At 38.5% G+C, this 14715-nt stretch overlaps 1 protein-coding gene across 1 annotated transcript in view; it reads right to left on the bottom strand.

The window, feature by feature from the left end:
- LOC111330587 (uncharacterized) overlaps window positions 1-11646 on the bottom strand; it is a 39696-nt gene extending 28050 nt beyond the window's left edge. The window contains exons 1-8 of the mRNA XM_022935461.2: window positions 11318-11646; window positions 11068-11198; window positions 10895-10940; window positions 8150-8178; window positions 4033-4120; window positions 3801-3883; window positions 1468-1562; window positions 684-783 (exon numbers count right to left, since the gene is read on the bottom strand). Coding sequence (XP_022791196.1) covers window positions 684-783; window positions 1468-1562; window positions 3801-3883; window positions 4033-4120; window positions 8150-8178; window positions 10895-10940; window positions 11068-11198; window positions 11318-11378 — 633 coding nt within the window. The 5' untranslated portion in view covers window positions 11379-11646. The remainder of the gene's footprint in view (window positions 1-683; window positions 784-1467; window positions 1563-3800; window positions 3884-4032; window positions 4121-8149; window positions 8179-10894; window positions 10941-11067; window positions 11199-11317) is intronic.
- Between the last annotated feature and the right edge of the window lie 3069 nt (window positions 11647-14715).

The raw sequence follows: 14715 nt of genomic DNA, 5'->3' as shown, positions 1-14715 counted from the left end.
GCAGTACTACATTTCCTCCTGGATGGAACATTGACCAACTCAATAAAAGTTTGATCCGAACAATCAGATCAAGTTCAATCTTATCCAAGAAAAATAACTTGGTTGCTGTAGGAGATGGACCCTGTAAGGTGACAAGACAATAGACAACAAGTTGCCGTTTCTTAGACAAGTGTTGTTAGACAGTTAGCTTAATAGAGGGGAGGCTTGATAAATTTCTTTCTCTAAAGAGGGGTGGCTTACTAGAAAGGGGGGCTAATGAGAGGATTTATGGTACATTCAACCACAAAACACATAACAAGAATACTCATAACTAATACTCATAATACTCATAAATAACTAGGTGTCCCCACATTAGTATGGGATATCTCCCAAACTAGAAGGTTCTTTGACACGTTAATAAAGTTTCTATCTATCTATCTGTCTATCTATCTATCTATCTATCTATCTATCTATCTATCAATCTAAAAAGTATCTATCTATCTAAAAAGTATCTATCTATCTAAAAAGTATCTATCTACCTAAAAAGTATCTATCTATCTATGAAGCTTATCTGGTAGATGTTGTTATCTTGATCTAACACCAATTTCTTGTAACTAATTTAAAAGGAGATGCACAGCAGCACGAGGGAAGAATTAACAATCAGGTCTTGGGAGTTAATTTGGGTTGAGGCCACAAGCCCAAACCTTTAGAGGGTTGATTTCAAGTTGAAGTTGGTCCTGATCAACGACGTGTCTGACAAGTGCTCCTAGAGTCGACTTGAGATATTCCTGCCCTGGTCCTCTCCTTTAAAAAAAGAAAGCATTTTTAAAAGAGTTCTTATGCATTCCGACTCTCATCAATGTAACGACTGGGGTTTTCACTAAGCACTGCCTGCTGGAGAAATTTGCCAGCTGAAAAAGCGGCGATCCTCTGGTGGATTTTGACTGGCACTTACAATCATTCACCTTTGAGCCATCTCACTAGAAATTTCAGTGGGCAGTGTAATTTCTTCACTACGTCCCTGAATAACATGTAATTCTCCTCATGATTTTGAGAGGATGAAAGCTTAACAAAATGAACCGGAAAATGTCAATCCATATTCATATAATACAATATTAGAAGTAGAAGTAGACATCTATATTTATACAGGATAGCCCCTTCAGTGTAGTAACCACTGGTATCAACGGGGGTCCTGTTACCCACCCATCCCACCCCAGGGGAGGATATCCATCATACAGTAATCTCGTGCGTGGGAAATTAACGTCTCCGGCCCCTAACCCTGCAGGAGACGGGACCTCCATTTATTCGTCCCTATCCGAGAAGACTAGAATATCTAATCATTTCTTGATGTTATAGAAAGGTAGCATATTCTTCTCAATTATCTTAAGACCCTGAGTGTTGGTCCGGCCAATGATTATCATTACAAAAAATTCATTCATCATCATGTAATATTCAGTTACAGCATGATTTACACAGAGGCATATCCACCTTGTATATGTTGTCATCATTCGGGTGATGGCTGTGTTAGCCCGGAGAAGACTGTTAAATGTCTCAGATTCACTTACTTCATACTTCAGAGCAAGCTTAAAAAGAATAACAGATATTATCATATCTCTCAGTTAGTATGTTTTGTAACAAGCTTTGTGCATAATATGGTTATTCCCTTGAAGCAAGTCCTTTCTATGGTCATTATAACTATTTGCAGTGCTTGTTTGACAAATAGATTTATTGATGATTTGGGCGTGAAAGAAAAAAATTGTTAGACTGTTGTGTTGCAGAATAAAACTTCACTTTCTTCAGGAAGGACAGTTTTTAAAAAAATCATCTGAGCTCTATTACTACCTCTTGCATTGTCTTGTCTATAAGTCTCCTCATACTTTGGTGCAAGTAAATACACCACTTGAGGAAACAGATGCTTCATGATAGGTCAATTAAGTGGGCCACATTTTATTCCATGACCAGCTAAATCCAAAAATTTGCTTAAATTAAAATCTTCTCCCTCTATTCAAACCAAGAGAAATAATAACTATGTTACCTCGGTCCTTTAACCCTTTCACTCCCAAGATGTTCTTAGCAATTCTCCTTACTGTCTGCCACACAATTCTTATGATGTTATTTTGGAGAATTTGGAAATGGATCAACGGATGATCTCCTAATTGATATTTTTTCTTTATTCTCACCACTTGTCTGCTTGACATTATATTGATAAATGTAAGGAGAAATTATGTCTTGGTCACTCATAGGAGTAAAAGGTATAGTTACTGAACCTTGTTTTTTTTTAAATCAAATGGAAAAAAAAAAACTTTGTCTGTAACTTACATAGTCTCCTTCGCAGCCGTTGTTTGGGCTTGTCATGCAACGCTCCCTCCCCCACCAGGGGGAGGGAGCATTGTGTGATGAGCCCAAACAACGGCTGCGAAGGAGACTATAACTTACAGTACAGACCTCAATCTTGGTTGGTACATGCAAGAGGTAGTAATCCTCTAAGAGAGCTGGAGGAATTTTTTAAAACGGTCAGATAACCAAACTCAGGATGTACTTGATTTAAGGTATCAAGACTGTGTGCTTGGTTGCCAAGCCTTTGAATGGGAGTGAGGCTGAGGGTGACCTTGTTATGATACAAACCTTGCCACCTTTCAAATGTAAATCACTTTGTTATCATAGTAACTAGATATAGGTCTCTATCACAACAAGGTCACCTTCAGCCTCACTCTGAATCAAAGGCTTGGCAACTAAGTACACAACTGTAAAATGGCCTATTGTCCAGGACCCAGTTGTTCGAAGACCGATTAGTGCTAACCCAGGGTTAAATTTTAATCCAGGTTTCTATATTTCTCTGTTCAAAAGCCATTTTAAGATAATTTTCCCAATTCTTATTAGAGCATTGAATCATCAAATTGTAAACAAATGGAACTAAAGTGAATTTTATTTTTAAGCTTTCAAATCTGCAATTAAATTTCATGGTAACCCTGGATTATCTTAACCCGCCTTTGAACAACCCGGCCCAGGTATTACACGTGTGACAAATTCTCCAGCTTAATTTCACTGGCCTAAGGCATGGAGGGAGGAACAGAGAGAGGAGTGGAAGGTGTGGAGGCACGAGAGCAGAGTGTGCAAAGCTGGATATTCTTATTATAAACCCCTACAGGGTGTCAAGTGACAAATGACACTTAGAAAGTAGGAAAATAAGAATGACAGTGGCCAAAGAATAGGAAATAAATAGGAATTCTCACCCCAAAATAGGAAAAAATAGGAGGATTTCTTTGAGTTCTATCCTCTTAACACTCCCAACAGAAACGCTGTTCCACAACCCAACGCTTTAATATTTAACAGGCACCATGACTTACATCCATAATGCATTGCAGCCCCACTTTAACATGACAAATGCACATACATGCAAATGAACCTCCCAGAATCCCTTGCATGTTATCAAAAGCACTGAGAAAGTCTGGACACTAGTTTCAGAAGAAAATCACTCATAAAGGCTTCAAACTGGTCTTTTTTGACATGAAGTTTCAGTTTTTTGTCGAATTTATCAATTTTATTTGCAATTTTATTTCAAATATTTCAAAATGTTTCTGTGTACCTAGTAAAATCCTAAAAAAATAGGAAAAACTAGGAATTTCATGAAAAAATAGGAGAAAATAGGAGGCAGGCCAAAAAATAGGAAAAAATAGGAAAAAATAGGAACTTGACACCCTACCCCTATCCTCCTTCAAAGATAAGCAAGAACTGGTCTATGATTTGCTGGTGGTAAATGTTATTCTAATTGTGTTAATGAGAGGCTTGCATCTCAACAGGTACACAGCAAAGAACCTTACCTGAAACATAGTGAGTAACAGATGTTCCTCTCGGAGCTCATACTGATTACCATACAGTGAAAACAAGACAGGCTGTAAAAGGTCTAAAAAAAAAAAAGGGAATCATTTTGTTCACTAATAAATTTTTTTGGTTACACTAGTTGCCTTGCAGTCTGCTAAATGATTAGGCCACAGCTTCATGTCTTCTTACTTAAGGCAACATTTGCCTGAGGTTTCATTCTTTAGTGCTTACCATCAATCTCATCAAGTGAAATAATTCTTGTAAGCTGTGCTAAATAGGAGGCTTCTGTTTGAAGAAGGAAAAATAGATTGCCATATTTCTGTGTAAAAGAAAAGGAATATTAGGGAAGCAAAGGTTCAACAAGGAAATGTCAGCTATTACAACTGCATAAAATATGATTAAATTAATCAAAATCATTTTCCCTAATTGTGATAATTCTGTCAGGGTTGCCACTCATTAGAACCCAAAAAATTCCCTGAGTTTTCCCTGACCTCAAAACATTTTTTCACTGACCTTGTATTAAATTAATTATCAAACAGGCCAAATCCACTTTTACATTTCTCCATCGCTTTTAAGCTTTCTATCTGATTTGCCACACTCAATCGACTACTTCACAAACCTTTGTGGTGTTGTGTTATTGAACTTTGTTTTCATTTAATTTTGCGGACACTTATTGCATATGGTTGATTTTGGTTCCAAATCCAAGTTGGATGTTACTTTACAATCTCTCAAAAAGGGGAGATGTTGTGTTATTGAACTTTGATCTTATGTGTCATGCGCGTGTGTTGTTCGGTATTTAGGCATGCACACTGGAGGAATGGGGAGGAGAATAAAACATGGCAGTTTATGAATGCAAGCACATTGTTGTCTCTTGAATAACTCGACATGGTGTCAGGAGTGGGATTCATTTCACTTAACATGTGGTAAAGACAAAAAAAAAAGAAAATTCGTACTAATGCTCCACAATACATTCAACATGCACAACTGCTAAAAAAAAAACATGTCAAACAATGAAGTTGGACAAGAAGCAAATCCTCCTGGCGCTTTGGCAGGCGCTGAAGAACAACCTGTGGTTGCACAACTGCAAGCTGTCCTGCCAAACATTCGACTGGTCGCTAATTTTCAAGTAATACCACCGGAGAAATTTTCATTCAAGCCGGAAGACTGGCCAAAGTGGATTCAAAGGTTTGAAAGATTTCACAAGGCTACTGGGCTTGATAAACAAACCGGCGAAAATCAAGTAAACACTTTAATTTACACAATGGGTGAACAAGTGGACGATATCTTCATCTCATCAAAATCATCGCCAAACAAGAGAAGAATTATGGAGAAGTGAAGGAAAAATTCGAAAATTACTTCATTGTGAAAAGAAATATCATCTTTGAGCGAGCAAAATTCAACTCAAGAAGCCAACGAGCGGGAGAATCAGTGGATAGTTTTATCACAGATTTGTATGTCCTGGCGAGGTACTGCAATTTTGGCGCGCTAAAAGAAGAGCTCATTCACAACCGTATTGTCGTGGGGTTACAAATCCGCGAACTTTCAGAAAAACTTCAACTAGATCCGAATCTCACCCTGGGAAAAGCTACAAATTTAGCAAGACAAAGAGAAAGGGTGAAACAACAACAAAACATTCTTGACGGCAGATTCAAGTCTACTCCAGCGCACGTTGATGGCATCGCGAAAGGACACTTCAAAGAGAAGTCCCAAGACAAGTCTAAAGAGAAACCCGACAATTCCAAAGAAAAAAATCCCGATCAAAAATGCCAAAGGTGCCTTGGAAAATTGCACCTGAAGAAAATGTGTCCTGCACGCTTCTCCAAGTGTAACAAGTGCTCAAAAATTGCTCATTGGGGACAGGCTTGTAAGAGTTCAAAACCAGGAAAAGTATTTGAAGTTGCTGAAGAGGAAGAATTGTTCTTCCTAGGAGAAGTCCTCGACATTAGTGAGGTCCGAAGCAACCACGCAATGTCACCATGGATTGCAACCATTCTGGTGAACGAGAAACCAGTAGACTTCAAGCTTGATAGTGGGGCAGATGTAACTGTCATCCCATTCAATACCTTCCTTAACACTGATCTGAAGATACAGCTTCAGCCTACTCCTAAAGTGCTCCTGGGTCCATGCAAATACAGGATGAGTTCTAAGGGAGAATTCACAGTCACTCTTGCGACCAAACAAACTTCCATAAAGGAAACCGTATAATTATGTTGTACAAAGTTTAGCAAGACCACTCCCGAGTAGATCCGCTGCAGTCAAACTAAACCTCATATCGAGAGTGTATGAACTGAAAACTGAGGACTACAAGACAAAAGTGATGTGTGACTACCCACAGTTGTTTGAAGGATTGGGTACCAAGAAAGATGAGTACACCATCAAGCTAAGAGATGACGCAAAACCATTTGCACTAACAGTGCCAAGAAAGGTCCCCATACCACTGTATAGAGAAACCAAGCATGAAATTGAAAGGATGTTAAAGAGTGGGGTCATTTCGCCTGTGGACCACCCAACTGACTGGTGTGCTCCAGTGGTAGTAACACCTAAACCAAATGGTAAAGTCAGAGTGTGTGTGGACTTGACTAAGCTCAATGAGTATGTTTAGCGTGAGAATCACCCTCTTCTGTCTGTGGACCTCACCTTGAGAAAGCTAGCAGGTGCAAAGTACTTCACCAAGCTTGATGCAAATTCTGGATTCTGGAAAATAAAGCTTGCTGAAAACTCGAGACCACTCACAACCTTCATCACACCTTGGGGACAATACTGCTTTAACATGCTACCTTATGGAATTAGCTCTGGTTCTGAAAAGTTTCAAAAGTGCATGAGTAAAATTCTCGAAGGACTTGAAGGAGTTGAATGTAACATTGATAATGTCCTAGTTCATGCTCCCACCATAGAGCTACATGATTACAGATTACGGAATGTGTTAGAGCATCTAAGTGTGGCTGGTGTCACCCAAAACATTGACAAGTGCACGTTCCGAGTTCTCAAGACCTTTCATTGGCCCCCCTGAAGCAACTCCCATCACCTTGTCTTTCATCTAGACCAAAGAGATTCATTAGACCCTCTCTCAAGTTACAAGAGAGCCTTGGACTTTGTTGAAAATTGAAGTTTAGTTAAAGAGACAGTTTTAAACTTGTGATTAAACTTTGTTTTCATTTAATTTTGCGGACACTTATCGCATATGGTTGATTTTGGTTCCAAATCCAAGTTGGATGTTACTTTACAATCTCTCAAAAAGGGGAGATGTTGTGTTATTGAACTTTGATCTTATGTGTCACGCGTGTGTGTTGTTCGGTATTTAGGCATGCACACTGGAGGAATGGGGAGGAGAATAAAACATGGCAGTTTATGAACGCAAGCACATTGTTGTCTCTTGAATAACTCAACATGTGGAACCCTCAAAACAAAATTCCCCGACTTTTCACAGACTTTGACGAGAATTAAGATTTTCTCTGACTTTTTGCAAAATTTCCTGACTTTTCTCTGACCTTGAAAAATTTTTGTTTTTCCCTGACTTTTCCCTGACCGTGGCAACCCTGTTCTGTGTCCCACTTATGGGTAGAGCCACTACAGGCGAAAAAAAGAACAGATCAGTCTGAAGTCAACCTGTCAACTAGAATTAACCCTTCACATCCTCACATCAGTATACATATTCTCCATACTGTTCTCTATACATTTCCTATGGTGCTGATAAGGAGAGTTTGCTTGACAATCAAGAGCTTCTGTAGTTGTTGATCGATCATTTCTATTATTCTCATGACCATATGTTTGAGTCAGGGATGATCCTATAAGGTGAAATTAGCTGCTAGACACTCTTAGGGATTGAGGGGTTACAGTGAAGAGACACTGCAACATCACCCAAACCCTCAGAGTCAGGACTCAACACTAACTTTTCAACTTACTAGCCAAGTGGCTGGTGACATCTTAGATACTATGACGATGTCAGTTTGTTTACTGGCCAAAGTGGCCAGTGGAAACTGAAAACCACTAGCCAAAGCTGAATAGTCCATTTTACAGTTGTGTGCTTGGTTGCCAAGCCTTTGAATGGGAGTGAGGCTGGGGTTGACCTTGTTATGATACAAACCTTGCTGCCTTTCAAATGTAAATCACTTTGATATCATGCTAAGTAGATACAGGTCTCTATCACAACAAGGTCACCTTCAGCCTCACTCTGAATCAAAGGCTTGGCAACTAAGTACACAACTGTAAAATGGCCTATTTCTACTAGTCTGTGGCTGGTGGGCTACTGTTAGTGTCGAGCCCTGAGAGTACCAGTAAAACACAAGAACAGATATGATTTTTTCCCTATATATGGCCTCTAGTGAACTCCTTTGAATCAATCACATACCTGTTGCTGTGTTTCACTGTCTATTTTCTCTATAAGAGAATCAAAACATCAGTGTAAGAGATACCATAATCTAAATAACCCCTTCAAATCCCACAAGTGATTAGCATGTAATTTCCCCATATAATATTAATACATTATCCAGAAAACTGGTAATGAGAATACACAAACTTATCAGGTGAACTTATCTTGATCTAACACCAAAGTCTGTAACTGATTTATGGGTACAAAGAAATGTGTAGTGGCAGGAGGGGAGAATTAACAATATTAGGTCTTGGGAAATTAAGGAATAATGAAAATGACATCAGTTAAAATGACAACACTGTGATAAATGACATTATTACACAACTCGGGAAGTCAGAGGGCCAATAACTAAAATCAACCAATCAAAATGCTCTATTGCCGGTCAATATTCTCTCAGTATTGGACTGGGCACTGTCCCGAATGGTCCCAAATGATACCGCACTTGTGTCCCTTTGAACTTCAGTCGTGTAATAAATCTCTTATTAACCAAGCTTGCTTGGGACTGTACTGGAAGAATATCGGCCCTCGGTCTTTTTTGCACAGACCTCGCTGTGCTCGGTCCATACTGTCAAGACCTCAGGCCAATATTCTCCCAGTACGGCCCTCGTGCTTGGTTAATAAGATATATATCTTACTATTTATAAATATGATTACACGTGGAAGAAGGAGACATGAACCCTAAAATGATTGCTCTCCAGACCTTTAGGACTCGGACCTATCCTACTAGGTGACAAACTAGAATCCTCATAACAAACTCAAAGGACAACCTTTTGTCTTGTCTGTTGCATCTGCATTAAAATTTCAAAGCTGTCAAATTTGGTCAGTGCCCAATCTGCTCATAAAACCAGCCAGATGTTTACCCATGGATTCAAACCCTAATTGGCGGGATACCTTATAAGCTCCGACGAAGGGCTAACACTCGAAACGTCAGCTTTCACAATCGTTATGGTGGCCAATTTACCATTTCAACTTTGTTGATATATCCAAATTATTTCGTTACCCCCACCCATGCAGCCCCAAACAGTATCTTTTGAAACTATCAGCCTTTATACATTAAAAGCTGTTTTAAAATCCATGAGTTTTGGTACAAAAAACAACTATTGCCTGCTTGCTTTTATGACAAATGATCAACAAGTTTATCAAGGCCATTTGTTGCTATGGCATATTTTTCCAGTTTTAACCCTAGATAAAGATTTTTAGTGGCACAATTGAAGATATATCAGTTTAATGCAGCTAAAGTTTGTCAAGAAGCGAAAATCATCCATGCTTGTTAAGCGTTGGTGATGACAGAAAATTTCCTTAGATAAACAGTTTTTTTTGTAGTGCAAATATGCCCTTGATCTTATTTTGTGAATTCTTTGGCGATTGTTTGACAGTCCTTTCTCCTTGAGTAAGTCATGCACCTTTGTAAGAAAGGCATGAGAGCTTGCAGCAAAAAAGGCTCTTGAACAAGCTTATTTTGGCAAAATCACAAAACCTTTAAATGGCTTAATAAGGTTGAAAAAACAGCTTGAGTTTCAAAGCAGGAAGACATACAGGTCTCATGCCAAAACCATTCCACTCCTGTCAGCTGTTTTAGTGTCATAAATTAGCAGACTTACAAAGTATGCAGACAATTAGAGAATCATCCGACACCTTTTGGATGCAGTTGATCACCTGGATACTTAAAAAATATGAATTTTTAAAGCTTCCTTTTACAAGATAGAAACTATGTGTTGATTTTTTTCTCTCGAAAGTTAAAAACATGAATTCTTCTTTTGTCTCCACACATTCTTTTCACAGAGAATTTGTGGTTTGATTCCGGAACTTTCTACTCTTGACATTTCTCTTTTCCTTATCACCTGTCAGTGAACATTTCGACGATAACGTAAGGAGAAATTAAAAACCGATTACATATGCCAATTACAGAGCTTGGATGATATTAACATAACATTAAGAAGAAAAACGCTTTCTTTTCAAGCCCTCTGCTGTTTCAGTATATGTTGTTGCATCCGGTGCGGCAATTTGTCAAACCGCGAGGAACACAGCGAAACATTTTAATCTTATTTAGAACTTCAAAGGAACAGCGATACAGTATTCGGGCTAACTCCAGTACCGTTTGCCCTCCTGGACTACAAACACGTACAACGGTGCATCTATCTGTTAACTGTTAAAAGCTTCTATCACTAACACAAGCACTTCGGCTGTTCCCACGTGTATCAAATGAAGAAAAATGCTATGATTCCGTAGAGTCACACCTTTCACCATTGTAGCAGAGAGGAAGCAACGGACCTTATAAAAAATGAAAACAATACAAAGACATCTACCAGAAAAAAATATCTACATAAAAATGCATGATAGCATGAAGCTGAATTAACTCTAGCTGAATAACCCATCGTAAAATGGAGCTTAAAAGGTGAAACGAGCTTGAATTTTGCGTCGGCTATTCGTCTATGTTTCGTGGTGTGCGAAAAGGAAATTGAATACATTCTTACTGCAGGAAAATGATAACGGATTTGCAACATGTCCTTGAAATTTTAATCCTTTTTAAAATTTCTCACAGTTCATCAGCTTATGCTAGAGGGCCTGACACGAATCACGAATTATTGAGGAGGATCAGACCATGATAGACAAAGCTTTCGACTCGAATTTTCATATCTAGTCACGCGCGCTCCTAATGTTCGATTAAAATAAAGGTGTTTTATTAAAATTCTGTACTATTGAGGTATAATATCATCATCTTACCGTACTTCGAGTTCCTTACTCCTTCAACAAAGTAATCTGTCAATTCCTAAAAAAAAAACACCGGTAGAAAGAGAGAGAGTACAAGTAAGTTCATTAGGAAAGTCAACGGTGTCATTTGTATCGCAGCTGACTGCCAAATGAAACCTCTTGACGAGTAAATTACGACAACTCACCTCTATCCCTTTTTTGTGGTTGATGAGAAGTCCAATACGTTGATCGAAGAAGCGAACCTCTTTTTCCAACTCATAGTTCGTCCTGCTCAAATCTGAAATCTTGTCCTTCAAGACTTGTATCTGCCTGTGGACTAAATTTAGAAATAAAACTACACTTTAGTTCACACGCTACAGCGGCTTAGTATCGGATGGAGAGACCAAAAGCGATAAGAGCAAGACCACAAAAGAAAACCAAAAATTGAGTCCATACTTGAATTATGTTGAAGCTTCTCCGTTTCCAACCGGGGCGATAAATCGTCTCTAGCAGCCATAAATCGTGTATCAAAACTAACCGGTCTTGGGAAAGTTTTCGTTTCGATGATGCCGTCCCCAAGCAGACGAATAAGCAAGAAGGTCGGCGCGCAAAAACGACCTCAGATTACCACGCATCATTGAGAGCTGTTGCACCACTGCTATGGTATTTTATCGACGACATAACATCAAGACAGTTTCCTGTAGGAAAATATTTAAAGGATATTGTTGTGACCCTGTATCAGCGCAATGATCGTGTATATTCCTTCCTCCAGCAACTCGCATGGCTTTCTTCTGTTTTTACATGTGATCTAACGTCGAACTTTGATTGGCTAATAATCGTTTTATCTGACAGCTCTTTCTCTTTCAGATCTCGTGGCGCAAGGGCGGGAAAAAAAGGAAATTCCGATATACTATACACATGAGAACATGAAAATAAAATGTTTTTTTGTTGCTTCAGCTATCTTCAAAATGAAAAGAAAAGTTTGTGGGAAAACAAAACGTTAAATTTCAGTTATGTCACCATTTAAATAAAAACAAAATTAAGAGCTGAAGGCCATTTTTCTCCAACTATTCAAGCAATTTTCAAAGCTTGATATACAGATAAAAACTCAAATTCTCTAAGTAGAATTAGTTCTGGATGTGAGACAAAAACTATGTTGGAGATTATATCAATTTCTTTGTTTTCCCATTGATGGATTCTCACGATGCAACATTGTAATTATGTAATTATTTTGTCGGCTCTCTAGTGAAAATTATTGCATTTCCTCTATATTGTTGGTATGCATTTCAGGCTCTCAAAGTCATCGAGAAATTTTCACCGATGAAGTACTTACCACACGTACTGCAATTACAGTTACAATCGACTGAAAAAGTTCATTTTAATCTGAAATCACCGTCCTGAATAGCAGACAAAGATAAAACTACTGGTTGCGCCCTCTCGAGAAGGAAGCTCTTGTCACGACAATATATCGTTTTAAATTGCCCCGGAACTAGGGAAAAGAAAAGCTCTGAAAAACATTTGCATAAAACAACTGGCGCCAAAAGTCATATTTATGGAGACATTTTCTGCTAAAAAACGCCCAATATCTAAACAATGAGCCGTTTTAGAAGCTGTTTGAGTTATAATGTAACCTTGAAATATACCGCGCGCTTGTGGATATAGGTCTGCTGTTTGATTCAGCAATATCTTGCATTTTTCATGATATGTATAACTGAGTCTCTCGCCCACTCTCTTCGAAAATAAACAAAACCAAAACAGGCCAGAAAAAAGCGGGTGTCGACGAAATCTGTAATGGTCTATTTCCCCTTCGTTGATAAGCGCAAAAATTAATCATCAACAAATGGTTAAAAGGAAGTCAGTAAATAATGGTCATGTTTGATGTTATGTGATATTTTTCGAAACACACTTTATCGCTAACTTTCGAGTGTGAAACTGTTGAGCGCTTTCCAATATTATTACTACCGTAATTTAAGAATATAAAATTGCTTTTGCCATTCAATTAGTTGCATAGTCAACAGAGGTATCCTTCAGCCAATTATTTTGACGATTACAGTGCCAAATTGAATCCAGAGAAATTATGATTTTTTGGGAGTGGTTATTTACGTGCGAGAGCTAAAAGATAAATTATGTTAAAATAGGTGCAGAGGTGATTGTTTCCTCTCAGGGGTGTATAATTGGCACGAATAAAGTATATGGCCAGAATAAATGGACAAGCTGTTTCCGCTACATTCCTATTTTTATATCATAAAAAGGTTCTCTGGTTGCGATGGAAGGAGGTCCAATCATCAAACACCAAAAAACTATCCCGGTGAAAACTCGTGTAGAATCTTAAATCATTTCTGTTGTAATGAAAAGGGATCAGGGCCTCTCTCTCCCCTCCCTCGTGTGTCATGAATTCGAAAGTCAAAGGAAACACTGACCTTTAAAATGAGATGTTACGTGTTGATACATGGTCAAATTCATTTAATAAATCAATAATTTTTTCATAGAGTGGAGAGAGACTTTGGTTCAATATAGATCTGCCGTAACAAAAATTTTGGGGTGAATGGAATAAATGATAAATAAAAGCATTATTAGATGATCAGGTAAAAAATTACATCTACGAAATGAGCGTTGCAAATGGTTTTATAGGTGAAGCGTGCATGATTAAGCTCTAATTTGATACGCTTACGTGCCGTGTAAATGTTACAAAAAGGCAAGATAAGGTGGAATTTAAAGTTTACCCCTTTGAATTCGTGGACGAGTGACGCGTGAATTTGTGGTCGAGTGAAGCGTGAATTTTTTCCACAATCGTGCGTGAAAAGGGATCAGGGCCCTCCGCTCCCCTCGCCCCAACTTCCCCTCACACACACCTTTAATGAATTTTTGTGTACCATTTTCATTGAGACTGAGTTGGAATTCGGAGTGTAAGTTGTTTTTGATTTACTCCGGAGAACCTAAAGAAAACATCAAGGGAAAGAAAGACAACCAAACACTGAAAAACCCATAAAAGAATCGAACCCAGGCTACATCGGTGAGAGGTGAGTGCACAAGTGATTTATCAGTGCTCCGGCGCCCCACCCCACTGGCCGGCTTTATCAATTTACGTCAGTCATCCATATACCATCCTTAAACTGTCAATAAAGGTCAAACCACTGAGTTCGGTCAGTCTTGCATTCCTTTTTTAAATGATATTGCATCCCACTGGGAACTTAACACAGCCGATATCTCAAATTGATAAATTTTCCCGAACATGAGCACACTTCACTCAAAGAGGAATTAGTTATTTCTCTCATCAAACTTGTCAAAGCTAACACCTGTAATGGCAAAATTCCCGTTTCCTGCCGACTGACCGAACATTCTAGAGAAAATTTTCCTTACAGTACGTCATAAGCGAATCACTAGGCTAATTCACGAGTCATAGGGATGGTTATTTACACGAGGTCTAGTCCAAAACGCGGTTTTGCGTAAGCAATGGGCCCCAGGAATTCTCTGTAAGAGAGTTGATTTGATTAAATGAATGTCCTTCCACGAATAGCTTTCGGCCCTCTTGACACTATTTAAAAAAATAATTGTTTAAATAAAAGGCTAAAGGTTCGGCTAAATTGAAGATGGCTTAGAACGCGGTTTTGTTAAACGACGCCGGGCTAAACTTTGTTCAAATAACTAGCCCTAAAACTCCATTAGAGCACAAGTGAACCAGGTTAAAGCCGAATAAAAAAAGTAGAGTTAAATGAACGAAGATAACAGCTCAGTGGTATACTAAACTACTAACTCTGTTTGGAATCCAATTACATCGAAAAGCTAAGAAACCCGGAGAGCCCAAGTATCACAAGACTATCACAATCGAAAAAAAAAAAAAAATACTCATCAAC

The sequence above is a fragment of the Stylophora pistillata genome, chromosome 7, assembly GCF_964205215.1.
Source record: "Stylophora pistillata chromosome 7, jaStyPist1.2, whole genome shotgun sequence".
In the NCBI taxonomy this organism is placed as follows: Eukaryota; Metazoa; Cnidaria; class Anthozoa; order Scleractinia; family Pocilloporidae; genus Stylophora; species Stylophora pistillata.
The sequence above is the reverse complement of the archived record's forward strand: the minus strand, read 5'-3'. Positions and strand labels throughout refer to the sequence as shown.